The sequence below is a fragment of the Coccinella septempunctata genome, chromosome 1 (genome assembly GCF_907165205.1).
Source record: "Coccinella septempunctata chromosome 1, icCocSept1.1, whole genome shotgun sequence".
Taxonomy (NCBI): Eukaryota; Metazoa; Arthropoda; class Insecta; order Coleoptera; family Coccinellidae; genus Coccinella; species Coccinella septempunctata.
The window spans coordinates 58,752,697-58,779,056 of NC_058189.1; the positions used below are offsets into that span (position 1 = coordinate 58,752,697).

Consider the following 26,360-nt stretch of genomic DNA (forward strand, 5'->3'; position numbering starts at 1 on the left):
TACAGAAATGGAAAATATTATGCGATTTCCACAAAATGAGTTTTTATACCCTGACACTTGTTTCCCTATCACAATAGCATCTTCAGGTGGGTTAAGGTAAACAGTTTACCTTCCCCCACCTAAAGATGCTATTGTGATAGCGAAAGAAGTGTTCTGATTTAGAAACTCATTTTGTGAAAATCGTATGATGTGTTTCAAGTTCAATTATGGATTTTCATCGATTATCGGCCACATCAATTCAATATTTCAAAAATACAGAGTATAAATTGAGAGTTATGAACACATTTGATGGGTGATTCCTTGTCAAAACAAAATGTGAGTTTTTCATATAATTTTTCTTTGAGCAGCCTCTGCTTAGATACAGATACATCTTGTTTAAGAGGTACCTGAGAAGCAATTTAGATTTTTTTTCTTAGAAATCAGACAACTGACAAAAATGAAATTAAGAAGGCATTCTATGAGAGCGAGAAGGCAATAAAAAAAACATTGTTGATGTTTTCCTATTGCAAGGGGTAGGAAAAGGGATGGCTTTTTCTACTAAAATAAGTTTGGTAATAAACTATTTTTCTTATTCCTACTATTACCATTGAAAAATCAGGTTTTGCTAGCTTGATTCATTTTTATAAAAAAAATCTCTTATAATTTTTTGCTAAGAGTAACGGTTTTTAAGAAAAAAAATATCACGAGCTATACGTAGTTTGAGTAGTATAGGCTAGAATTATCTTAGAACTTGAATGTATCTTACTACGCGGTAAGATACCTACATTCTTACCGTACAAATATTTTAACAGTAGATTCTTGAGATCAAAAGAAACACTTTTTCCATACTATTTTTTCCGAATGCGCTCGGTTTAAAAGATACAGGATGTTGAAAAACCATAAAAAAATGTTATTTTTAGTTCTATCTCACAAACGGTTTTATCGAATGAAATGAATTTCGGAATATAGTTTTTCATTTATTTGATGAATCTCCTTCGAACCCAAGATCTCACCCACGTGTTCCAGTTTTCTCATTGTGACCATTACGTACCATAAAAATACCAAAAATTCAAAGAACCCAACTCTTGAAACTAAGTTGGACTATTAGAAAGTTTTGGAAAATAAAAGCATTCTTCATATTTTCTCGTATAATGCATTTTCGATTTCTTTGATGTTCAAAAATAAAAAATATTTAATATATAATATAAATTAATATTAATATAATAATTGTTTTTCCGGCGGGGCATAGCTCATTATGAAAACTTAAAATGACTTTATCTTTTTATCAGGGCCGAATCGGAAAAAATGCTATAGAAAAAAAGTGTTTGTTTTGACTAAAGAATCTACTGTTAAAATATTCGTACTCACCTTGTATAAGGGACAACCACAAAAAAATTTTATTTCTTCTTCTCGATCCAATAGAATGTCTGGACACATTCGCTTCTGTCAGTTTTTTCGACAAGGAATCATCCGTCAATTTTTTTCCGAACTATTAATTCACCTGTATATTAAACGTTTGTGGAAAATTCAAGGCAACCTTCAATGGTATCGAGAGCTATTCAGAATACGGTGAAGAAGATAGAAAAAAATGTCTACTGATATTTCGGTGATCGATAAAGCAATGAAAAGTAAAAATAAGTGAGAGAGTTTTGCCTATCATGGTTAGAAAAGTGCAGGTAGTCTCGTTTATTCATAGATGGCGCTAAAATGTTGTTAATACTATTTAGCGTCTGCCTCTTTCTTTTGTGTTGCTGTCAACTTCCAACCTTTTCTTATTGGGGTGAGATTGTAGCTCAGAAGAGGTTGAAAAAATACGAAAATATGACCAATTCATTTTTCCCTGGGGAAGGTCTTTCCCTTGATTTCCTTGAATAATCGATATTAAGAAGTATTGACGGATGTTCTGTGTCTGAAGTTTTTACTGCCCATTACAATGGTCAGTGAGGGATAAACATCTATAGACCTTTCCATTTCCGCAAACTACTTCACTCATTATTACCTACTAAGAATCTACCCATTTTCAGAATTGAGCCAAACATTTATCGAATGAAACATTGACGCAATACGTAATTTTGTATTAAGCAGTTAAAATGAGTCTATTCCCAGGATTCCAAACTGGTCGATCAATTCATCAACTTTGAAAGGTTTTCCACGCTTCGAATTAGCTTCTCATGATTGTTGTCAGCAAATGTAATCAGTATTTCATTAGACTAATAAACAGTCGAAAATTGCATACCCAATTCTACACCACCTCAAATTAATTAAGTCTGTAACTCAAGACAACAAATATGCTTCGATATTTTGAGAGAAAAATATAGGAAACTTGTCAACAAGTGTAAAACGATGTTCAATCCGATTATTTAAGTTGGATAATCATTTATGTATTGAATATCAGAGCGTGTAATAGTAGTTTCTATACGTGCTGAATTGTCAAAAATCTCCAGATCTTGAAATTGAAATCAGAAAATTTGATTTTTCCCATAATAGTACGTAACTCTTACAAAGAGTGTTAACAACAGACGCTTCTAGCAAACCTCTAATGGCTCTGTGGCAGCCATAGCATAACCGAACTTCCGGACTCACTTCAAGACATATCGCAGTTGAGAAAAAAAATTGTAGAGGCAGAAGATTGTGAATAGTCTGAAGGCTGGCAGTATGCATGGGTCAATGTTTGAAAGTCTTTGATATGTTTTGTTGCAAATACGAATAAACTCTCTGAATCCCGCCTTATGAAGTTGAAATTTGTATCGACTAATGATCAAAAAATGATTACTATTGTAATGAGTATTCAAGTTTCCAGAGTGCAACCATGTTCAAATTAATCCTCGGGTTTCAATTTACAAAATTAATCCGAGTACGAGAATCGTCGGATACTTATTGATGTTGATGCCAAATTTCAACAATTCCATCAAAAAGCCTTTTGGACGTAGGATGGATGAACTGTTTGTTTTCATTCCAAATCTGTATTCATCACATTCTTTTAAAGCTCCATTCCGAAGGGTCATCATTGAAAATAACAGAGCAAAACGCTGCGAATTCAAAATATTTTTAATGACTTCCAAAGTCTCCTCAATTTTTTTTTCCATTTCCACAAAAATTCATAAGGAATAAACAGAACTGAGCGATTTTCGAATCTTCCAACTGGACTTGGAGAGTTTAACACTTTCATTACACTAAAAAAGCTAAATAATGAATATGAAGTATGTGATTATTTTGAATCCATTTGTCAGTTTTCATGTGAAAATCTTGAATTTTTTGCTTTTTGAGTAAATGAATAGTTGCGAAAAATTTTAAGGTGATTCCATGTAAAAAAATAGTATGGCTCCTTCATATACGACCCACGCTACATAACTATTGATATAATTTTTTTTCTGAAAAACCGTTATTTATAGCAAGAAATTACAAGAAACCTTTTTTGTTCAAAAAGAATCAAGCTATCAAATATTATTTTTAATCGTTCCTGTATGAAAAGTTTTTTCGAATAATAGGGAAACACTTCAAAAAAAATGTTTTCTGTTCAATTTAATTTCTGTCAGTTTTGTGGTTTCTAAGAAAGGAAATAAATTGCTTTTCAGTTTCCATCTTCAGAGAGTTGTATGTAAGTAGGGACTGTGAAAAGAAATAATTATATGAGAGACCAAACTATTTTTGGATAAGAAAAGACTCCTCAAATGTTTTCGCAAATATTCATTTCACCCTGTATACTTTAACAGTAGATTTTTGAGGTCGAAAGACACACTTTTTTTCCATACTATTTTTTCCGAATCGGCACGGTTTAAAAGATACAGGATGTTGAAAAACCATAAAAAAAATGTTAATTTTAGTTCTCACTAACGGTTTTATCAAATGAAAATAATTTCGGAATATAGTTTTTCATTTATCTGATTAATCTTTTTCGAACACAAGATATCACCAACGTTTGCCAGTTTTCTCATTATGGCCATTACGTACAATAAAAATCAAAAAAATTTAAAGAACCCAACTCTTGAAACTAATTTGGACGCTGTCTAATGAATATATGAACGTTTTGTAAAATAAAAGGTATTCTTCATATTTTCTCGTATAATGCGCCGTTTTCGAGATATTTGATGATCAAAATAAAAAATATCTGTGATTTTCATTCGGAAAATTGGGTACTTTGGCTGAATGCAACTGTTAAAAAGCTCCATAGATGTGTAGTGTCATAGATTCAGCTAGTTATTCTGAAGGTAATTTTGTTTTTCTAGGTGTGGCGCATCTCATTATGAAAAATCAAAATGACTATATCTTTTTGTCAGGGTCGAATCGGAAAAAATGGTATGGAAAAAAAGTGTTTCTTTTGACCTCAAGAATCTACTCTTGAAATATTTGTACGAGTCAAAGACTCATCCTGTATAGTATATGGTTCTCAAGAAAAATCCAGTGTTGTTAGCAAACGGATTTTTTCAATTTTGTTTTCGGAATACATAAACGTTTTACTAAGCGAAAACTGCGGAAAATTTTTTTTACAACAGTTGATAATCGTTTACTTCATGGCTCATTTATCCACGTTCAAACGAGATCTGTTCCTTATCGTTATGGTAAGAATTAATTGTCCCTTTCTTCGTGAATTATCGTCCTAAGACAAATAACGCCGGGAGAATTTATTAGGTAATCAAGGTAATTTCTGATTCGCCCTTAGAGAGCGAGAATTTGCACGCCAATGCTAGTTTAGGTCACTTCTATCACGCATGGTTTCCACTAGAATACAATAATCCAGCAAAATGATGTTTCTGATCTTACTCTTTTCTGGACTATTTGAAACATAGCCAGGAGATGCAGATTCAAAAGTTTTCCTATCACAAAAAAAACAAGTCCCCAAGGGACAGAAAAACTTTGAAACAAGTTTCAAAAAGATGTGAAAGCTCCTCGGACTTTTTTTTAATTCACCTGGGTTGATTCTCTGCTACTTTCTCCTCCAAAGTGTTTGAAACTTTCGAAACTTTTGAATCTGTGTTTCAATCGAGAGAGCATATATTATGTAGTAAAAGGGCAAGAAATCTGAAACCCACATCAACTTTTCCACCCGGAGAAAGTGATGATCGTCGGATTATTTTATTGGGTGATTGCACAAGGTTCACTAATTCCATCAGCTTTAATATAGAAGGGGCGTTACATTGCATGTGAGATAGTGTAGAAGTGATAACTGTGTGTTATCGATCATGATTGTTAGAAGTAGATTACCGACTCATTTCAAAGATAGAATCTTTGAAGAAGATTAATTAGTTCTCTGAGTTTTGAGTCCGATTGCAATGAATCATCTCGATGTACATAAATTAGTTCCTATAAATAGTTCACGTTTGATTCACCGTTTGTTGCAGTGAAAGATTTCCAATTAAATTGAGAGCTCCATGAACGCTCTAATTGATATCGATGTGTTTTCGATATGGAGATTTACCTCGGTTTCTGAATGACCTAGTTGGCTGAACATAAAAAACATGTAAAAGGTGGCGCTGGAAAGAAATGCTTTCCGCAGGAAGGCAAGCTCTGAGTATTAAATTCATTCATTTTTTCAGGTAATGGATATTTTATTACTGTAGAATTGGAAGACAAAACATTTTGGTATCAATGGTATCACGCAAATCAGTCTTTATTCTGAAAGCTCTTACTGCAATGGAAAGAATGTTGAAAATATCTAATGATAAATTTCTATCCTTCTTGAGTATCTACTTGAAATAACTGTTAGGCGAAGAAAGCCTCATAATTGCAAACCTGCCTTGAATTCTTTGATGTAAAATGATCATTAGTGATGCCCACGAGAGTCTAGCTTTCGAGAATCTCTTCCCGTTTTCAAGACTTGATATTTCATAGACTTTTCTTGGTCTTATCTCTAGTCTCGTAAGAGAGTCTCACAGAGATTTCCTGAATATTTTGGACAATAAAGGAGAACGATTTTGGCTTCTGAATTTGAAAACGTTGGAATCATTTCTTCGTATTCATAAAACTTTTTCCTTTTTAAAATACGATTAGTTTCCCAAAGTTATACCTCTGTGCCGATTCTGATGGCAAAAAACGGAATAAAAAAACAACTTGGATCTTTTCTACAGTAATTTTTCATTGAGTCCCACTTGATCCCATTTTGATTCAAATTATTATTCCGTAGAGAATGTCCCAATGGTTATAAATCAACCCGTATACTGATATTTCAAAAGAATCGGTTTCTTTCATACATTGATATCAGGTGCATCCTCCTAGTGGACCTAGTGTATTTTGAAGATTAGATGGTAGAAGAAAAAGGTTCTATGAAGTATGCACTTTCAGCGGTGGGGAAAGCGTTTGCAGGTTTTCAAAGATGTGAAAAAGAATCGTCAGGTGTCGAGCGTGTCAGATTGAGATACTGCATATGCCCTACGCGTCTCTGATAATAAGTTCATGTAAATCTGACAGTTTGCGTGGTGGGGCTAGCCGTACGGAAGAGTTGAAAATGGTTAAAAAAATTGTGTTCGATCGTGTCAAATTTTAAGAAGATATGTTATAATTGGGCTCAAAGGAAGCTACTTTTCAAGGGACTGACAATTCGGACTACAAAAAAATCGTTACTTATACATATCCGAGCGTGTCAGATTTTCATACAGATGGTTAATCTCGATGTTGCAGACGTGTTGACCCATTAATTCGACACTAATCAGGGGTGAGTTTCTAAATCTGACAGTTTGAAGATGATAACAAGGCATTTTTTCAAAATATCTTCCTTCCTGTACCTCTAATCGTTTCTGTATTCATTATGAAAGTTATAGATAATAAAATTTTATACAAGTTTTGTCTCAAGCAATTTTACATACTCTCAACCGTTTTCGAGTTATAGGGCGATAAGGGCAAAGAGCTTAGCCGCATATGCGAAAGGCCAAGGTCAATGTAGAAACCCAGTCTAATGTACATTCATCGCCATATATCTCAAAAATGTTCAAACGTAGAAAAAATTGCTTCGGACAAGATTTGTAGAAAATGTTATGCTCTACAACGTTTATGAAGAATGTGAAAATGATTTGAAGCCCAGGAGAGGAGATAATTCAAAAAAACTTATTTTTGTGAACTTTATGGAAAATTTTTATTGTTTCGGCTTGCTGAAACTGTCAGATTATATTTTTTTTGTTATTCTTGAATCATAAGCTTCAGAATAAAAAAAGCCACCGCGCTTTTCGCAAGTTTGGTGCTCTCCCACACATTCGTCACGCTTATATTGTCAGATTTATCCCCGGTTTCATGAAGCTTGATCGGGGAATCAACGCTTGATTGACGAATAAACGTCAATTTGTTTCCAATCGAATATTCAATTATGAGCCTTCAGAATATCATTTTCGCATCAAATTATGATCTACATACGTCCATTCAATGATTCTCAATTGATTCTCCTTCAGAATATTCAGAAATGCAAAGGTCTGAGTGATTTCGTTTTGAAAACCGAGTGACTGTCATGGCGTTGATCGGAAAATTAAAGTTTTATGAAACCTACGGTTAGAGAATTAGTCTGAGAGCTGGCGACGAAAATCGGCAAGAGTTTTGTAATGCCTCATATTTGAATATTAGTTAGTTTCTGTGGTGTACATGAGTCAGCACCCATTCTCAAGGTCAGGTAGTGGAACAACTGGTGGCGACTCTCTTCGATTTATGTAAAATTACAATATCCGTGACTGCTGACTGCCTCTGTTCAATTGATATCTGGTCTGACTATTCCATTCTCGAATAATATATGATAGTTGAGCAATAAATGCATTTTCAGCTATTACAAATCTCTTGAAACGACAGGCAGCAACTTTTGTGGGGTACTGACCCACCGCGTTTCACTTAAATAAGGTATGACCACTTTCTCAAGTTTTCTGTTTTATAAACTAGCTGAGTGACGATTTTCGATCATTACAAAATATTTGTAGAGTATGTTTTAATTTTATATACCTACATCAAAGCGCATCGCCGCTATTTGTTCCACTACCTGACCTTGAGAGTGGGTGCTGAGTAATGTACACCGTCAATACAATATTTAATTATGAGCCATTACAAAACTCTTGCCGATTTTCATTGCCAGCTCTCGGACTAAATGTATACTTTTCAAGATGTAATTAACCACATATATCTTAATCTGACATGCTCGAGTATGTACAATGAACTTTTTTTGCTTTTTTTACGTTTCTGACAGGTTGTCCTAGTTAGACAATTCTCCCTATATACAGGACCAAGGTATCTCCCCTTATATTAATCTGACACACTCGAGTAAATCTCGAATTTCCCTCTTGGGCTCCCCAACTATTAGTAAAGTCTCGTGGGCTTCACTAGTGGTCATGCTAGTGTACTCCATTAATTTTTCAATATAATATCGCCAATAGCTATTACTGATATGTTTTCATTGTGTAACCTTTACACGACTTATGTTCAGTCAAAGTTTATCAAAAACAACCATACGAAATCTTTCAATGCGCAACCTGAGCTCTGTTAAACCTAGGTCCCCCCTTTTCATTCACCTTTCAATGTCGCAGAGCTTCAAGGAATTCGTGGACGCGGAGAACCTGATGCCGCTCCCTACCAGCGATTTTCGCAACCCCGTTTGCCTGGAGATGAGGACCATCAGGGCGGAGCAGGCCGAGCAGGACATGATGATGGACATGGCGGAGCGGGAGGCGAAGCAGGGTCGCCATGGCGGAGGCGAGATGGGCAGCGTCGACAGCTCGGACACGTTCGAGAGCTGCAGGACCCACCCCTTCAATTCGCAGGGCGACCTTATCGCTTCCGATATGACTGACCCCCCTTGTGTTCTAGACAGCAACCTGTACGTGAACCCGTTGGACAAGAGCACGGACAACAGCCCGGACACCTTCACGCCCAGCAGACCTGGAGGAGTCAAGAAGTCGGCGTCGGGGGACACGGCGCTGAGGAGCCTGGGGGCGTCGCCTTCCGACGAGGCTTTCAGGGGTTTCGGACCGCTGGACAGGGGGAGTAGGGTGAGCCTGAACGATTCGCCGCTTCCTAAGAGCAGGAGGACGAGGTTCCAACAGGTAACAACCTTAATAATGTTTTAAGCGTTGATTCTACAGGGCGAGTCTTTGATCTGTACCTTGTACAGAGTGTGATACCTGAACTACATCTTTTAAACCCAACGAGATTATTATTATTATTATTTGAATCGGGGTCGTTGTGGCTAGATTAGCCTTTCGGGAACTGCGACCATGTAGATCTTTTTTTCTCTACACTTTTTATTCATAGGAACCCAAGGGGGTCGTCAGTGGTGTTGATAAAACTGACAACATCCTTAGGGGCCTTCGACTTTACCTCGTGCGTATCCAGGACCGGTTTCCCCATATTAGTGGTTCTTAGGTCCGCCAGTTCTAGACTCTTGCATACCATGTGTTCAGCTGTTTCTGCTTCTGATTCACAGAGCCTACAAATCTCATCTGCTGACTTTCCTATACAAATGAGATTTGTACCGACAGTGCCCTGTCGGCAGTCCAACCATCACCCGAAGCTTAGCTCGTGACAGCTTTAGCAGTTTTCTGGTGTAGGTCGGTGAAATCATCACGAATTTCTTTGACTGAGTAAGTCCAGGAGTATTTCTCCAGAGGGTTATTCTGTTGTTCAACTTCTTTTGTTGGACTGCTGCCTTCTATTGGTATTTTCCAAGCCCACAGGAAGGCTCAGGTCCAGCAGCTAGTTAACCTTGATGCCCTTTTTGCAAGTTCATCGTCTTTCTCATTTCCTTCAACACCACAATGCCCTGTCACCCAAAATAGAGTTACTCTGTTGTCTCTGGCCAGTTGCTTTATGGTATTATGGCACTCCTATGTCAACAGAGATCCCTCTGGCAGTGTGATTCCAGCTACCTCAGCGTCCGTGGTGATATAGATATGCGCCCGTTTGAGGGTCATTCTAAGACACTCCTGAGCGCATACGTAAACAGCGATTGTCTCGGTCTGTAAAATAGAGGTTCACTTCCTGGGGCTTAAGAGATCCTCAGTTTAGGTCCATATACGCCAATGCCGGTGCCCTTTTCTGATTTTGATCCATAACCCAACGAGAAAATGCATGGCACACTACGTTCGTCTTTTTTCGAGGAACTTATAATGACATCAACTGCATTCCAGTATCTTCTTTTATTTTCGAGTTATTGGCAAAAATTGAAATTTGGGCGATTTCAACTTTGGTCATTATCTCCGTTTCTGTTTGTGCTAGGATGTTGAAATAAAAATATTATGGTGACAATATTTGATAGCGTAATTATTATTTTTTCCAACATGAAGTTGTGTTTTTTCATAATATCTGAACGAATCTGAGGGCGATGTATGATATTTCTGAGACGGGACGATTTTTTCTGAGTCATTTTAAACTAGTCTTTTCATAAGAAAAAAACAACTTCATGTTGTAGCTCAGCAAATAAACCTGTTGGAAAAAATCATAGTACCCCAAAGGATTGCTATCGAAAAAGTGTCTCCATAATGTTTTTATTTCAACATCCTAGCACAAACAGAAACGGAGATAATGACCAAAGATGAAATCGCCCAAATTTCAATTTTGGCCTATAACTCGGAAACAAAAGAAGATAGTTAATGGCATTATAAGTTTCTCGAAAAAAGAAGAACGTAATGTGCCATTTATTTTCCCCTATCTCGTTGGGTTAAAAAGTTGTAGTTCATGTATCACCAATTTTTCCCACCCTGTACATATATTTTAACAGTAGTCAAAAGAAGCACTTTTACTTCTAAATTTTTTCTGATTCGACCCAGATCAGGCCAATTAAAGCTTTCCTAATGAAAGGCGAATTCCCTTCGGCATCACAAGCTACTCTATGACACTACCACTAGTACCTACCACTACTACTAGCTATAAAATAATATGTACCTTGTGTCTGTGAAATATCCCTATTCACATATCAAATTGTATACAGGGTGACTGGTGAGGTTTAAAGCCCGTTTGTAACAGCCGAGAATTCTCTGGAGAATTCTCTAACAAATTTTGGTAAGAAAACGGCAGAGATTATTTTGTAAACAACTGAACAGAGAATTCGACCGAAAGTGCGTATGTAACGGTAAATAATTCACGGCGCATGAATTCTCGAGTGAATTTTCTAGAGAATTATCGGATGCCAAAAAACGGGCTTAAAAGATAAAGGCAGTTAAAAAACCATAAACAAATGTTATTTTTAGTTCTATCTCACAAATGGTTCTATCGAATAAAATGAATTTCGAAATATAGTTTTTCATTTATTTGAGCAATCTTTTTCGAACACAAGATATAACCCACGTTTTAAAGTTTTCTCATTATGACCATTACGTACCATAAAAATACGAAAAATTCAAATAAACCAGCTCTTGAAACTGAGCTGGACGCTATCTAATGTACTGTCTAATGTACGACCGATGGCGAAGTGCTTAAATTCATCTACCTTCTAGCATACATTGTATATATTAGTTCTGTATTGAGTGCATAGGTTTAACCTCCACTCTTATTGTAGTGTAATAATAATAATAATAATGAATATTTGAACGTTTTGTAAACTAAAAGTATTCTTCATCTTTTCTCGTAAAATGCGCCATTTTCGAGTAATTTGATGATTATAATACAAAATATCTGTGAAATTTAAAAAATTGATTACTTTGGCTGAAAACAACTCTGTAGATCCACAAATGTGTCACAGATTTAGCTTGTTATTCTGAAGGGAATTTTGTTTTTCCAGGGTTGGCACATCTCATTACGAAAACTTAAAATTGCTATATCTTTTTATCAAGGCCGACTGGAAAAAAATAGTAAAGGAAAATAGTGTTTCTTTTGACCTCAAGAATCTACTATTAAAATATTTGTACGAGTCAAAGACTCACCCTGTATGGTGGTTACGGATTTCTTATTTTCGAAGTGCAATTTGTAAGTTAAATTTTAATTTCAAGGTCTTCTTCGAGGTTACTGAAAAACCATGCTCGGAAGTTCATATGGTAATTGTGGTCCGAAGAAGTCTGCTCTCCTAGAATGTCTTCGACTGCAGATTTATTTTAAGTTCCAAAGTATTTGCACTGTTAGTGCCAAAACAGCATCAGTTTCAGAGCGTTTTCAATGCACGTATCAGAAATGAGATAAATCATTGGATAGGAAACTTTACAGGCTTTCGATTCTGTAAAGCAAGATAGAGGACGAAAGAAGTTCATTTCATTAGTTGCTTAATAACTGATAACATAGAAGCTCAAGACATCCACTGAAATAAAAATGATACATTTCATTTCAGACGGCGAGACCTAGGACGAGATTTGGCGACTCCACCGAACAGAACTCCCAAGAAAGCTTGGAGGGAAAGAGGAAGAGACCTCCGTTCATGCCTACGCGAAGTCTAGCTTCAGCAACAAGAATTATTAACCAGCATTTATTCAGCTTACAGAATTTCGGTGGTAGCAAATCAGGTAAATAACCAGCGACACTGACATTTCCGGAGGGAGACTTAATCAATGTCATAATAAAAACAGAGGCTGATACACCCGCATATTTTGAGAGCAAAAAATAACGAATGAATATTATATACGAAAATTTCGCGCGCTTTGGAAGAGACGCAAAAGCGTCCGTAATCAATTTTGGCAATCGACGTGCTGACGCTGAGCCTAACAAATATTCGAACAGAATTTGTTGGCCTTCCATCATGCATGAGACAAAGCAATTCGACAAATGCATCGCATTGAGAAAAATGGGCGTCGGGAAAAACAAAACGTTGAATTTGTGTCCAGCATGCATTCAACTAGACGACTAGATTTAAATATAGTTCAACCTAGACATTGTATAAAGGTCTTTATACAATGAGTTAGAACAGTCGTATTTTGCGCGTTTTATTTTTTGCATGTTTTCATGTTATGAGAATAATCTCCTAACGTTCCCTAATTCCTACACCCCTTGAAACTAGGCCTCTGACTTCAGTGAATTATTTCAGAATTCCATTGCTTGTATCTGGCAACTTTTGTGAGCTTGCATTTGTAAATTTTGATCCTCAATTCTATATTCAACATCACAATCACACTAGCTTCATTAATTAGTGGTAACCATGCTATTTTGAGAAAACTCTATGCCTGTTTCACTCCTAGACATAGAAGAGGGGCAGCAACTTACTTTTAGTAGCTATAACTTCGTCATTACTATGGTGATCCTGGATTTTCACCCATAGATGCAAAGTGTCGTTCTTTGCTACTGACGCAAGGTTTTTTTTTTGCAATTTTCTCTTGTTGTACAGTGTGAGAATGCAGGGCAGTCAAAAAATTGTTTTTGTCGAAGAATTTGGTAATAATAGGGCATTTTTCTAAAGGAATATCAACCAGAAACTCTCAAATTGAATCTTACAAAGGAAGGGAAAAAGCTATTTTCACTAAACTCCAATTTGAACCTTTCTAAGTGGAACTCAGTAAAACTTTAGGATTTTTCAAATGAAGTCAATGTTTTTTTCATGCCATATAACGCATATGCAATTTCACAAAATAATGCATACAATGTATGTATCCTGAAAATATCGAAAACGATTGTTAGGTAATGAGGTAGCAACCCAACATAAAGAAGAACTTTGTAAGTCCCTCACTGTTTCTTGTTTCTTAGCCAAAAAAAAAAAATTTCGCTTCCTTACATTCATATAACCTGTACAACAAGGAGAGGTTAAAAAATTACCTCCCCGCAGTTGCTGAAACGCTGAGGATGACTACTTCATACCACTGGCAAAAAATCCAACATTGGCTAAAATATGCCGAAGTTTCAGCTAGAATTTTAAGAAAAAGAGGTGATTTCGTAAAATGGTCATATTTCCATAGCAACTCATTGTATGCAGAAAGTAGTGAAGAAATCCCGAGGTATCAACCTAATAATCCATCCAGCATCAAAAGAAATTTCGTAAAGCTCTCTACTAGTCCCAAATTTTTTTCCAAAAATTGGAAATTTTTGGCTGTTTCACACCCTAGATAGCAGAAAGAGTGAGAAAGCGCTGTTGGCGTACAAGCGCAGGATAATGCTTCGCATTTAGGGGTGAGAATCCAACATCACCAATGAAATGTGAAGTTATAAAAAACTACTCAAACTAGCAATTTTCAGCTGTCCCATTTCATTTGCTGCTTAGTTTATATAACCTTCCCGGATAAAAGATCAGTGGAAGTCAAAAATAACTGAGAATGTGAAGATTCAAATCCACGTTTTTCAATAATAATAATAATAATAATAATAACACCACTTTATTTCAAATAATGTACATGTTCACATATAAACACAACAATAAATGAAATGACGTCAAAAAAAAAAGGCAGGAAAGATCAATCTAAGTTTGCACCAAAATACTCTGCTAGGCTATATGGCTCTAAGTTTAACAATAGAGAATAAATTTCTTTCTTGAATTTTTTTAGATTACAGATGGATTTTATTCTTTTTGGTAGTTTATTAAATATTCTAATACACATGTATGATGGGTTGTTTTCTGTCAATGTTAATCTGTGTACAGGAAAGTTTATGTCCAATGATCTTGATGAGTATTTTTCAGTAGTTATGAAGTTATTTTTATTCTTAAACAGGAAAAGCAAACAATCATTCAAATATAAGCCGCTCACTGTTAGAATACCTTTTTGTTTGAATACTCCTCTACAGCTTTCTCTGTATTTCATTTTATATATAACCCTAATTACCCTTTTTTGAATAACAAACACAGTTTCTAAATTTTCTCTAAGTCCCCAAAAAATTATGCCGTATCTTAATACTGACTCAAAATTAGCATGATACAACATTTTGAGTGATTCTACTTCAACATATTTAGAAGCTGTTCGTATAGCATAACAAATTCCGCTAAATTTCTTTGACACGATATTTGTATGGTGGTCGAATTTTAAAAATTTGTCAATGTATACACCTAAAAATTTGGTGTACTCTGAAATAGAAAATTCATTATTATTTATTGTTATTTGACCAGGTTTTTCTAATCTACTTCGGTTTGTAGTAAAAATGACAATGTTGGTCTTTTTCTCATTTAAAACCAATTTATTTTGTTCGAACCATGATTGTGCTTTTTTAAAGAAAAACTCGCTTCGATTAGTTAGATCGGCTATTGTTTTCGCCCCCACCAGCAAACTTGTGTCATCGGCAAAACTTGAAATAATTAAATCTGAGTTCAGTGCTATTTTGCATAAATCATTGATGAAGATTATAAACAGAATTGGGCCCAGAATACTGCCTTGTGGCACTCCTACAATATTCTCTATTCGTTCTGATCTTTCTTTGAAACCATCTTTTATTACTTCTACCCTCTGATACCTAGCTGACAGATAGGATTCAAACCATGCCCCAGCATTACCTCTAATGCCATACAAATTAAGTTTTTCCAACATATGCTTTCGATCTAAAGTATCATAGGCCTTGGACAAGTCTAAGAATAGTCCCAAAGCAATGTTATTACTTTCAATTAGTTTGACTATACTTTTTGTGAATTGAAAAATAGCTGTTTGAGTTGATCTTCCAGCAAGATAGCCATGCTGTGTCTCAGTAAAAATACCACAATCATGAAAAAAAGAGAGCACTCTTACAACCATCACATGTTCAAATATTTTTGAAAAGCTCGGTAACAAACTAATAGGACGATAATTATTTATATCTGATGGATCACCTGTTTTTAGTAAAGGTTTGATTAAGGCAGATTTTAAACCTTCTGGATATATTCCATATTTGAGCGAGTTATTAATTATATATGATAAAACATACTTTATCTTTTCTATGCATAACTTCACAATGAATATGGGAATTTCATCTTCTCCACTACTATTCTTGTTTTTCAAAGATTTTGACAGCTTAACAATTTCATCTGGAGTTGTAGGTCTTAGAAAAATTGATTTATCATTCCTAATAACATTACTGTAATCATGAAATGAAAAATAATCAAATTCATCCAGCAGCTTAGATACACTGTCTTTAAAATGCACATTGAATTTCTGGGCTGCATCAAGTGCACTATCTCCAATTTCACAGTTAGTTTTTATTTTTTGTTTACCATTAATCTCGTTACATATCTTCCACATAGTTTTGTTTTGTTGTCAGATTTTTTAATTTCTTCTTGATAATTTTTTGCCTTCAAATTTCTTAATAGCCTATCATATTCTTTTTTTGTTTCATTATATAATTGTTTATATCTAGTATCCCGTTTATGCAGAGTCAACAAAATATCTAGCGTATTCTTACATTGTATTAACTGAGGGTCTTGATTTAGTTTTGATGTACTCTTTTTTTTAAATTTCAATTTTAACGGAAAACATTCATTAAACAGTCCAAAAAACTTTGAGCTGAAACTGTCCCACTGTTTATTCACCTCCTTCTCATCTACTTCGTACACCATCTTCCAGTCTTGCTCTCCCAGTCTTGATATGAAAGCCTGCTTCGCCTCTTCGTTGAAGAATCTGGTAAACTCCCTGACATTTTCTCTTATTCTCTGCGCTGCAAAAGTCAGCTTTTGAGCCGTGTGATCCGATAGATGCATTTTTACGATACTACTCTTAGATTCTATTATGTCCGTACAAATATTGTCCAAACAACTTTCTGACTCTGGTGTTATCCTGGTCATCGCATCTACAGTGAGATGTAATCCAAATGACGCTAACTGATTTATGAAGTTTGTTCTGTCCTTGTTTGCATATTCGATATGTATATTGAAGTCGCCTGCCAAAATTATGTGATCAAATTTATATTCTCGCGCCGCTGACAAGAACAATTCCAGCCTCTCCAAAAACATATTGATATGACTTGACTTATGTCAAGATGGCGGAAGATACGGACGCATCTGATAGAGAGGTCGAAGAATTGGGTATTAATCCAAAAATTGGTGGAGACAAAAATTTCAAATGTTGTGCAAAACCGTGTAAAGTGTGCATGTGCAGAAATTGCTTCGCTATTTTCCATGATAGCTGCACCAAAAGAATGAAAAATGTAAGAGTGATCGACGGGAAAACAATCGAATGCTGTGATGCAAAAAGTGAAAGTGAAGTTGAGAGTGATAAAACTGAAGTTCAATCATTGAAAATGGAAATTCACTATCTGAAACTCTTAGTGGAAGAAATGCGCGACAAAAACAAGATACTTACTCTAAATAGTGAACTCCTTCAAGAAAAGTTAAGAGAGGTTAGGAAAGAAAAACCTGATAATTACGGAACCACAATCCCTTCAATCAAGATAACAGAAGAAAACAGAGATAAAGAATGGGAACAACACAAATCCGGTCACTCATATGCAAACAGAGTAGGCGCAAAGGCGATTAGTTCAAACGAACCAAAGGAGGAAATCCAACAAGTGACACAACAGGGTAAACATATAAACCTCACAACTCAACAACAACAACGCAACACAACCAGAAACTCACAAGAAAGTAAACAAATCGCGATTAATCCACTAAATAACACTACAATCACTAATAATGACGGTTACAAAGTGGCAACATATAGAAGAAGACAAAAGAAACACTTAGGAACGGCAGAAGTCAATGAAGAAAATAAAACGAACGGATTCTCCGGTGAAGAAAGAAAGATTTGGCTATACATTTACCGAGTCAAAAGAACAGCCGAAGAACAACACATACTTAATTACATAACCGAAAAGGAGGGATTTCAAAAAAATACAATAACAGTAAAGGAATTGCCAAGTGATGAAAATCAATTGAAGAGATTTGTTGTGACTGCACCTTTCGACAAAATTGATCAAATGTATGACACCAACTTCTGGCCAAGAAATGTGGGAGTGAAACGGTTCAATTTCGGTAAACACAGGGAATTTCTAAATCAACGAGGAAGCGGTTTTTTAGACGAGGTGAAAAATTAAACGAAGGAACATTCTCAAAAATAGAAATGAAACAAAGAAACAACCATTTTAACACTAGTATAATTCATCAGAACCTTCAATCCATTGGAAATTCAGTTGATAGAATCAACATCCTTTTAAATGAAAATCCACATTGTGCAGTCCTATGTGTTTCAGAACACTGGAAGACTAAAGAACAACTAATTAGTCATCGAATATCTGGTTACAAACTAACATCATCATTCTGCCGACCAGAAGACAAGCACGGAGGTGTTGCAATTTTCAGTAAGGAAGACATAAAAACAAAAGAAGTCCATGAAGTAACATCCCTGTCCAGGATGTATGAATGTGAACTGACAGCAATTGCATTTAAGTTGGAAGGAAAATGCTACGCAGTTGTGTGTTTGTACCGTGTGCCAGGCACCGATATAAAAGAATTCCTTGTGACTCTCGACAAGTCCTTAAACATTCTGAATGCACAAAACCGATTTGTTATGGTAACAGGAGATTTCAATATAGATTTCTCAGTAAGGTCACAGAACTCTACCGAAGTGTTGAACCTTTTTAAATCCTACAACTTAGAAAGAACTGTTCACGATTACACAAGGGTCACACATACATCACGGACATGCATTGACAACATATTCACCAACGTGGAATGCTACCACTCAGAAGTATTTAACCACCACATGGCAGATCATTTCGGACAAAAATTAAGCTTCAACAGCAAACTAACAGAAAACAATCATCAAAGTTATTACAGGGATTATTCAGAAAAGAACAAAAGGGAATTTATCGAAATCATCACACAAGAAGATTGGAACTCTCTATATGATGTTGAAAACTCAAAAGTCGACGAACAGTTTCAATGTTTCATGAACACATTTAAACCTATATTCAACCATTGTTTCAGGAAAATCAAGTCGAAAAAGAAATCCAAAAGAATCAAATACAATTCTCCAGAAATAACCGAAGTTAAAAATCGATTAGACACACTATTCATGTTGAAAACAATGGATCCAAATTTCTCACAAGAATATCAACGCACTAAAAAATATTATGACCAACTCTTAACTGATTTCAGGAAAAAAATGTATAATGATCAGATTTCCAAGTCGCAGAACAAGGCAAGAACTGTTTGGAATGTTGTTAAGCAAATAAAAGGAGATGGTAAAAATGTAAGCTGCCATATACCTGGTAAACCATATGAAGTAGCAAACCAACTGAACCAGCACTTCATCCTAAATATAAAAAATTTAATGAGTAACAAGGATAAAGTTGAGTTTAAATTTAAGATATCCAAAAAAGCTAACTCACTATTCCTAAACCCGGTAACAGAAAGTGAAACCATTGAAACCATCAACAAACTGAAAAACAAGTGGAGCACTGGTTTGGATGAGATTCCTGTGCCTATATTGAAAATCTGCGCAGAACAGTTAAGCAAACCGTTAACTCATATAATCAACAATTCGTTTACTTATGGTATCTTCCCACAAACTTTAAAAACTGCTCTGGTTAAACCGTTATATAAAAAAGGAGACAGAGAAAGTGTAGAAAATTACAGACCAATCAGCTTACTTTCATCCTTCTCAAAAATCTTTGAGAAAGTAATCTTGACAAGAGTTATGGAATTCCTCGAAGTTAACCAATTTTTGGAAGACAGTCAACATGCATACAGAAAGAACCGGTCAGTTGTCACAGCAGTACACAGATTCACTAACCTAATACTTGAAGGATTCGAAAACATGGAATTCACAACGGGAATATTTCTAGACCTTACTAAAGCATACGATAGCGTGGGACATGAATTACTGTTAAGAAAGTTGGAAGAATATGGAATAAGAGGCAAGGCACTGCAGTGGATAAGATCGTACCTCACTGGAAGGACACAAAAGGTAGAAATAACAAAAGAAGGGAAAAATTATAACTCAGAACTCATGCTAATGGAAGAAATAGGCGTTGTACAAGGTAGTACTCTAGGAGCATTGCTATTCCTAATTTTTACCAACGATATGGCTGGAAGCATTAAAAATGTTCAATGTGAGCTTGTGAACTTTGCAGATGACACCAATATCTTGCTGAAGTCGGTAGAAGTTAACCTTTTGACAGACCTAATGGAAAGATGCATGCAAAACATTAAAGAGTGGATAGCAGGAAATGGACTAATTTTAAATGAAGACAAGACCAATGTTATATATTTCAAGACATCCAGATCGAGGCAACAAACACCAACAACAGTGACAATCGACAACAAGGAAATCAAAACAGCCAAACAAGTAAAATTCCTTGGACTTATGCTAGATGAACATCTTAACTGGGAATCACACATCGACATGATTACTGGAAAACTAAATAGTACATGGTATTCAATGAGAATAATAAAAAAATACGTTGACATCAAAACTATAAAAAATGTATACCATGCTGGATTTGAGTCTGTCCTCAGATACGGTGTGATCTTTTGGGGTCAGAGCACAGATGTCGAGAGGGTTTTCAGAATACAAAAGGGAGTCCTCAGAACCATCCTAGGGTTGAACCGAATATGCAGCTGCAGAGGACATTTCAGGAGTAACAATATCATGACGCTCTGCGGACTTTATATATATGAGCTCCTAATTTTCATGTTCAAAAACAGCGATTTATTTGAAGATCTTAAAACAAAAAGCCTAAGAAATGAAAATTACATATACCCAAGACACCGATTAACTATATATGAAAAAGGATGTTTTTACACTTGCATAACTGTTTTCAACGCACTGCCAGCAGAATTACAACAAGTGAAGTACTTCAGAAGCTTCAAAAGCAAAATACATGATTTTCTGATTAGATTAGAACCTTATACAATACAGGAATATTTAGAAAGGAGACGATAGATCCAATTCAATTCGATATTGACAATTCCATATTTAGCATTAATTGTACAATTGATGTAATTTATGGAAAATAAATATTACTACTACTACTACTATCTGAGCCACTGGGACGATAGATCGAGGCCACCATAACAGTACCCCCAACACAACACTCAACAGCAGCACATTCGAAGACACCACTGACACTCAACTTTGACAACTTCCTCAATGGTTTACATCTTATGTCTTCTCTTATGTATACTGCTGATCCTCCGTGTTTATTTTGGTCTCTACAGAAACTTGAAACCAGTCTGAAATTTTTCATTGCCATGACTTCTAATTGCTCTTTACTCTTCCAATGTTCGGTTAAACACACCATAGCACACTCCGGATGGTTCCTCAACTCAAATTCCAATTCGTCAATTGCAGTACCCAAACATTGGACATTCCAGTGAAATAGACTGAACATTGTTTTTCCTTTTTTGTGGTATTTTTGATATTTACTTCGTTACTCTCATTTGATCCAAAAAATTTGCTCCCTCATTTAGTTCTCGATGTTTAATGAAACTGAAACGTTTAACTCCAACACCAACCGGCCAGAAGCTTGCCTCATACATCTCCTCCCTTTTTCCAAATGGTGCAGTGACACAAAAACTCTTACGTGCCCCATTTGTTGCTAGTTCTTTAACAGTTATTTCTTTGTTTTGGAAACCAGGTTTTTTCATTAAGTAATCTTTTATATTATTTTCTGTCACCTGGCTTTTAACTCTGTATATGTAAAGCCAAACCTTCTTCTCTTCCCCGCAGAAATCACCTTTATTCTCATCATTTTCAGCTGTTCCAATTGTTTTTTTCTGAAAAGGTTTAACCTTTCTCTTATTTTTGTGATTGACTTCCTTCCAATTGCTGGTTTCTGTTTCAAACTCACTATTTTGCTGGTAATTTACGTCATTCGAGTTTCCAAGAATTTTACTGGAAAATTCATTGTTTTTATTTCCAACATCATTTTCCGGTTGTTTAGAATGTGAAGAATTTATCTGGGTATCTTTATCTATCAGTATTTGTTGCCAAACTGGTGTTTTATTTTTAATGCGATCAGCCGGGTTTGTTTGTGTTCTTGCCCCCTTGTGTCGAGTATGTTTATCTGTTGTATTTATTTCTGGCTCCTTATCTGATTTCAAACCAGCTGCAATTTTTTCTTGGAGAAATTGATTATTGATTTTTAATAAATTATTATTTTCTAATAATAGGTTATATTTATCCTCTTTTTCTTGTAACAGTTTTTTTAAGAATTCATTTTCTACTTTTATTCTCTCAAGTTCACTTACTTCATTTTCGGTGTTTTTGTTCTTTGCGGTTTCACAGCACACTATTCTGGTGTCACATATTTTCTTGCACTTCATTTTATTTCTAGTAGCACAGGATTGATGATAGATGTTACCACACTCTACACAAATAAGTGTTTTATTTGTTTTATTCTGACAACATTTAAATGATTTTTCTCTGAAGTTCATTTCAGTTATCATTGGGAGATCTTCCGACACATCTTCAGAATCCGCCATCTTGATACATATAAAACATCGATACAATAATATTAATCGCATGGAAATTCAGCAATTTTTCACTGATTTCTGACCAACGCATTCGCCATTTTGCAACTTAACATAACTTCTCATATTGGCGGAAAGTATTGCACAATTATTGAAATTTTACGTATTTTTTTATTTTTTTTAAGGGTTTTCGAACAATCGTATGTCAACTAATTCAAAACAAAATATTCAAGTTTAATGGAGTTCATTAAATTCTCTTTATCACTAGAAAGCTATTTATTTTTTAAACTTTCTGTTATTTCAAGAAATATCACTGCCATAGTTCACTGTTTTTGTTTTTACACAATGCAGTATTGAGAGTCCCATTTCAAAGAGGTTTTTCCGAATAAAAAGCTAAAGATCAGGATAATACAACCATTGGGTCCATTGGCCATATCATCTATATTTCGGTCTTTAATCGTACATCGGGATGCTGCAAGAAAGACCTCAAATAAGCAGAAAACCATCTTTGTTTGTCTCATTAATATGTGAGGAACATTTCACTTCAGATTACCAAGGTCAAGTTTTGATCGGTATAGAAGTTTACTGTATTTCTAGCGCATTTTCACTCAGGCCATAAGCCAAAATCCTGGTACACCACTTGTTTGCAAAGTCAATGTTTTTACGAACATAATTCAATTTTTTTTTACTAATAGTCGAGGGTTAAAGTTTCATGACCTCGATCTCTAAAGTATAATCAATTCCTAAAGACACCCAGACGATAGCTAAGGTGACAAAGGTGAAATCTTTAAAGTCGAAACTCAGGACTAAATTTATATATCATTGGGGACCCAACTGATCATTTTCTCGAAGAATAACTTGCGTGATCTAAGGTCGACGGTTCATCAACACCGCTTATCTGCTCACCCATTAAATTTATTTTGCCGTTTCAGGAAGAAATAGTAGTAAATCCACTTTGTCAGTAGATTCCATAGACAGTAGGCAGAGCCCCCAGCTGGAGCACCATAGGAGGAACAAGTCGATATTGAAGAAATCGGACAGTAGTGGCAATAAGAACGGTGGTGATCCAGAAAGTGAACGTTTGATATCGGACAATACGTCGTTGTATGACGTCGGTTCCGGAAGTGAATATTCCCCAAATAGACGCTTGCCCTCCCCGCCCTCTCGACATAAGACTGCTAAGACTCTTCCTACTTATCAGCAAGAACTGGAAAGGACGCGGAACCTCAAGTCCCAACTGGCTCCTAGGTGAGTGGCAAAACGACTGAAATCCAAATAAACACAGATATGTTTATATGTACTATAAAAAACGTTATGATTTATTAAATATGTTTCATCCTGGTTCCATAATAACGTTATGTTACCGATTATTTCTGAAAAAAAATATAACGTTAAAATAACGTTGCATTTTCGTTTCGAAATAAAGTTGCTGGGATACGAGGTCTAAACTTCAAAATACCTCCAGAATTTCACGTCGAATTTTAGAATTCAGGTTAGGTTGACATTATCGGTTGAATCTACGTTGATTGTTCATATATTTTAAACAATGTTTCTATCCATTTTAAACGTTTCAACAATGTTTCTTGGACTGCATTGATTTTGAAGAAATATTTCTATTTTATTTTGTGCAAACAATTAATTCAACGTTTTTACATCTCATTGAATAAACGTTAAGAAGACGAGATAATTAAGGACACCTCTCTTGATTGCTAAAGGGGTTGTTGAATGGTGTCTTATTCAGCGTTAATGTTATATTTCTTACTTCTTACTGAATAAACGTTGAGAAGATACGATGCGGAAACGTTTTATATTTTGGTGGTTAGTTGAAATATTTTGTATACAACTCTAAAGTAAAGATTCTTATTGCTTATTGAATATAATTTAAGTCAGAAAAATTTGGAAACGTTTCTTATTGGTTGAATTATTTCTTATTTAACAAGCATTTCAATGTTCCAATGTTTTTTACTCCTTATTGAATAAACTTTTGGGGACACGTTTTGTATTGGTAACTATAAAGTAACGTTAATTTTATAGGTGAAATGAACGTATGGTTCTGTTACAAAATTCAACGAGTAACCTTTAAACGTCACATATGAATATAATAAATACCCTACCACATGTATAATACATGTGTGTTTATCTGGATATCGGTGTCGGCTGCTGTCGGCTGAACATCTGGCCGACTAGTTAGTAGTTTGCTGCGTTTCTTGGCTAAAAAGCAGAGAACTTGACTGATATTTGAGCACTTCTAGCGATTTGTAGATGAGTTGTCAAGTGAGACAAATAGGTATTTCAAGAGTAGATTCTCGAGGTCAAAGGAAACACTTTCTTCCCATACCATTTTTTTCCGATTCGGCCCTGATAAAGAAATATAGCCATTTTAAGTTTTCATAATTAGCTGTGCCACCCCTGGAAAAACCTTCAGTTACCTTCAGAATAACTAGGTAACTCTGTGACACTAAACATCTGTGGATATTTCAAACAGAGTTGTGTAATAAATCGGAATAAGAAACTCGAATTAATTTAGGATAATTGAAACGAGGTATCGCTGGAACATTCATACATTGTTGCAGCCGAGCTGCAGAGGCGTTTTTAGTTGGACATACGATACTTCGAGGCACTTGAGATCAGACATTATTAAGTCGCGGTAATTTAAATAATGACCAGCTCGATAAGAGTTGAAAGAGTTAGTGTCACTCAGTCAGAAATTCTGCAGATATTGATACAATGTACGTTTTCGGAGAGCAACCGGCGATCGCCGGCCTATGTAATTGATTCCAATATCCGGTGATAAGGACTTCAGAACGGGTGAAAACGGTCAGTCATGTAGATTAAGAAAGATTTATTAGTCTGGAGACCCTGAGAGGAAAACAGTTCTCAGAATTCGAAGTAGCCGAAATTTTCTTGTAACCACCCAGCTTGGGAACACTGATTTTTTCAACTCAGCAAGAATGATCGTCCAATGATTTCGATTTTGGGACGTTTTGGTACCACCCATAGGGTGGGAGAGAAAGACCGGGGAAAAATTACATCGGAAAAAGTTAGTCAGTCGGTCCGAGGAGCGTGATCAAAAATAATACCCCTTAGAGTCGGTCCGAGGAGCGTGATCAAAAATAATACCCCTTAGAGTCGGTCCGGGGAGCGTGATCAAAAATAATACCCCTTTAAGTCGGTCCGGGGAGCGTGATCAAAAATAATACCCCTTTAAGTCGGTCCGGGGACGTGATCTGAAAAATATCGAAAATATACCCCTTCGAGTCGGTACGGATAAGTAGAGAAATTATAAGTCATTGTAGAGTCAGTCATTAAAGATAGAGAAAAGGGACTTAGAATAATTAGGTTTTCACGAAGTAAGAGAAAAGTCTAGGTAGATCACGGAATAGAATCAGAGACTCGGTCGGCTCATAGATATTTGGAAAAGTTCAGTGTAGAGAAAAGTCCAGTCCTTTGTTTTTGTTGATTTTGTTCAAGTAGAACCGGAATATCAGGAATTTGGTAGTTGAAGAAATTTGGAAATAATTGGAAGTTAAAGTCAGCTTATCGGAAAATTAGCAAAGTAGCATTCGAGGAGTGATCGTCTATTTTGATTCGTAGTACGACCAGATATAAAATTGTGTTGAAATTTTGGATAGGAAATTTTAAAACGAAAAACGTTTGCGACGGAAAAGTGCGGGAAGTTCGGTTGAGTGTAAAGAATTCGCCGATAAGTGCGGGTAAGGTCTGGTGTCGAAAAGTTTTCATCGGCAGCGTCAGACAACAGCAGTCGCAGAAAAGGTAGAAAGTTCCAATTTTTATTCGTCCAGAGTCTTGAAAGCTCCTCTGAAATTCATTGATAAAGTATTGATTTATTATTGAGCGCTAAGTTGGGAAGTTGAAATTTAACCCAAGATTTTGGTTATGAAACTATGTTTTATTGTTTTACGCTTATTTGCATGTGTTTAAGAAATTGAAGATTCTTGTTGGTCGTTTTGGACCGAGTGCGTATTTGTAAGAGAAGTTTTAATTTTATTTTCCAATAGATTTAATTGTTAAAGTTTTTCATGAGTTTCATTTAAACATCTCCCCAGAAATAATAATATTCAACTTCAAGACCTGTCCTTCGTGCGACGGGCCGGATCCTCATTATTTTTCCCCTTTCGAGGGCCTTCAATTTTTGTGTATTTAACATCTAAAAATAATCACCCCATGATCAGTGGAAAGCCGCTCT

General features: G+C 35.6%; 1 protein-coding gene across 5 annotated transcripts in view; it reads left to right on the plus strand.

Annotated features, from left to right (window-relative positions):
* The window catches only part of LOC123323024 (potassium voltage-gated channel protein Shab), a 167,066-nt gene that overhangs the window by 126,237 nt on the left and 14,469 nt on the right, over positions 1-26,360 (plus strand). For 3 of the 5 annotated variants that reach the window (XM_044911212.1, XM_044911216.1, XM_044911213.1), the window contains 3 exons: positions 8,469-8,984; positions 12,197-12,368; positions 23,086-23,401. In XM_044911212.1, the coding sequence (XP_044767147.1) occupies positions 8,469-8,984; positions 12,197-12,368; positions 23,086-23,401 (1,004 nt within the window). The remainder of the gene's footprint in view (positions 1-8,468; positions 8,985-12,196; positions 12,369-23,085; positions 23,402-26,360) is intronic. The other 2 variants (XM_044911214.1, XM_044911215.1) reach the window with 2 other exon arrangements.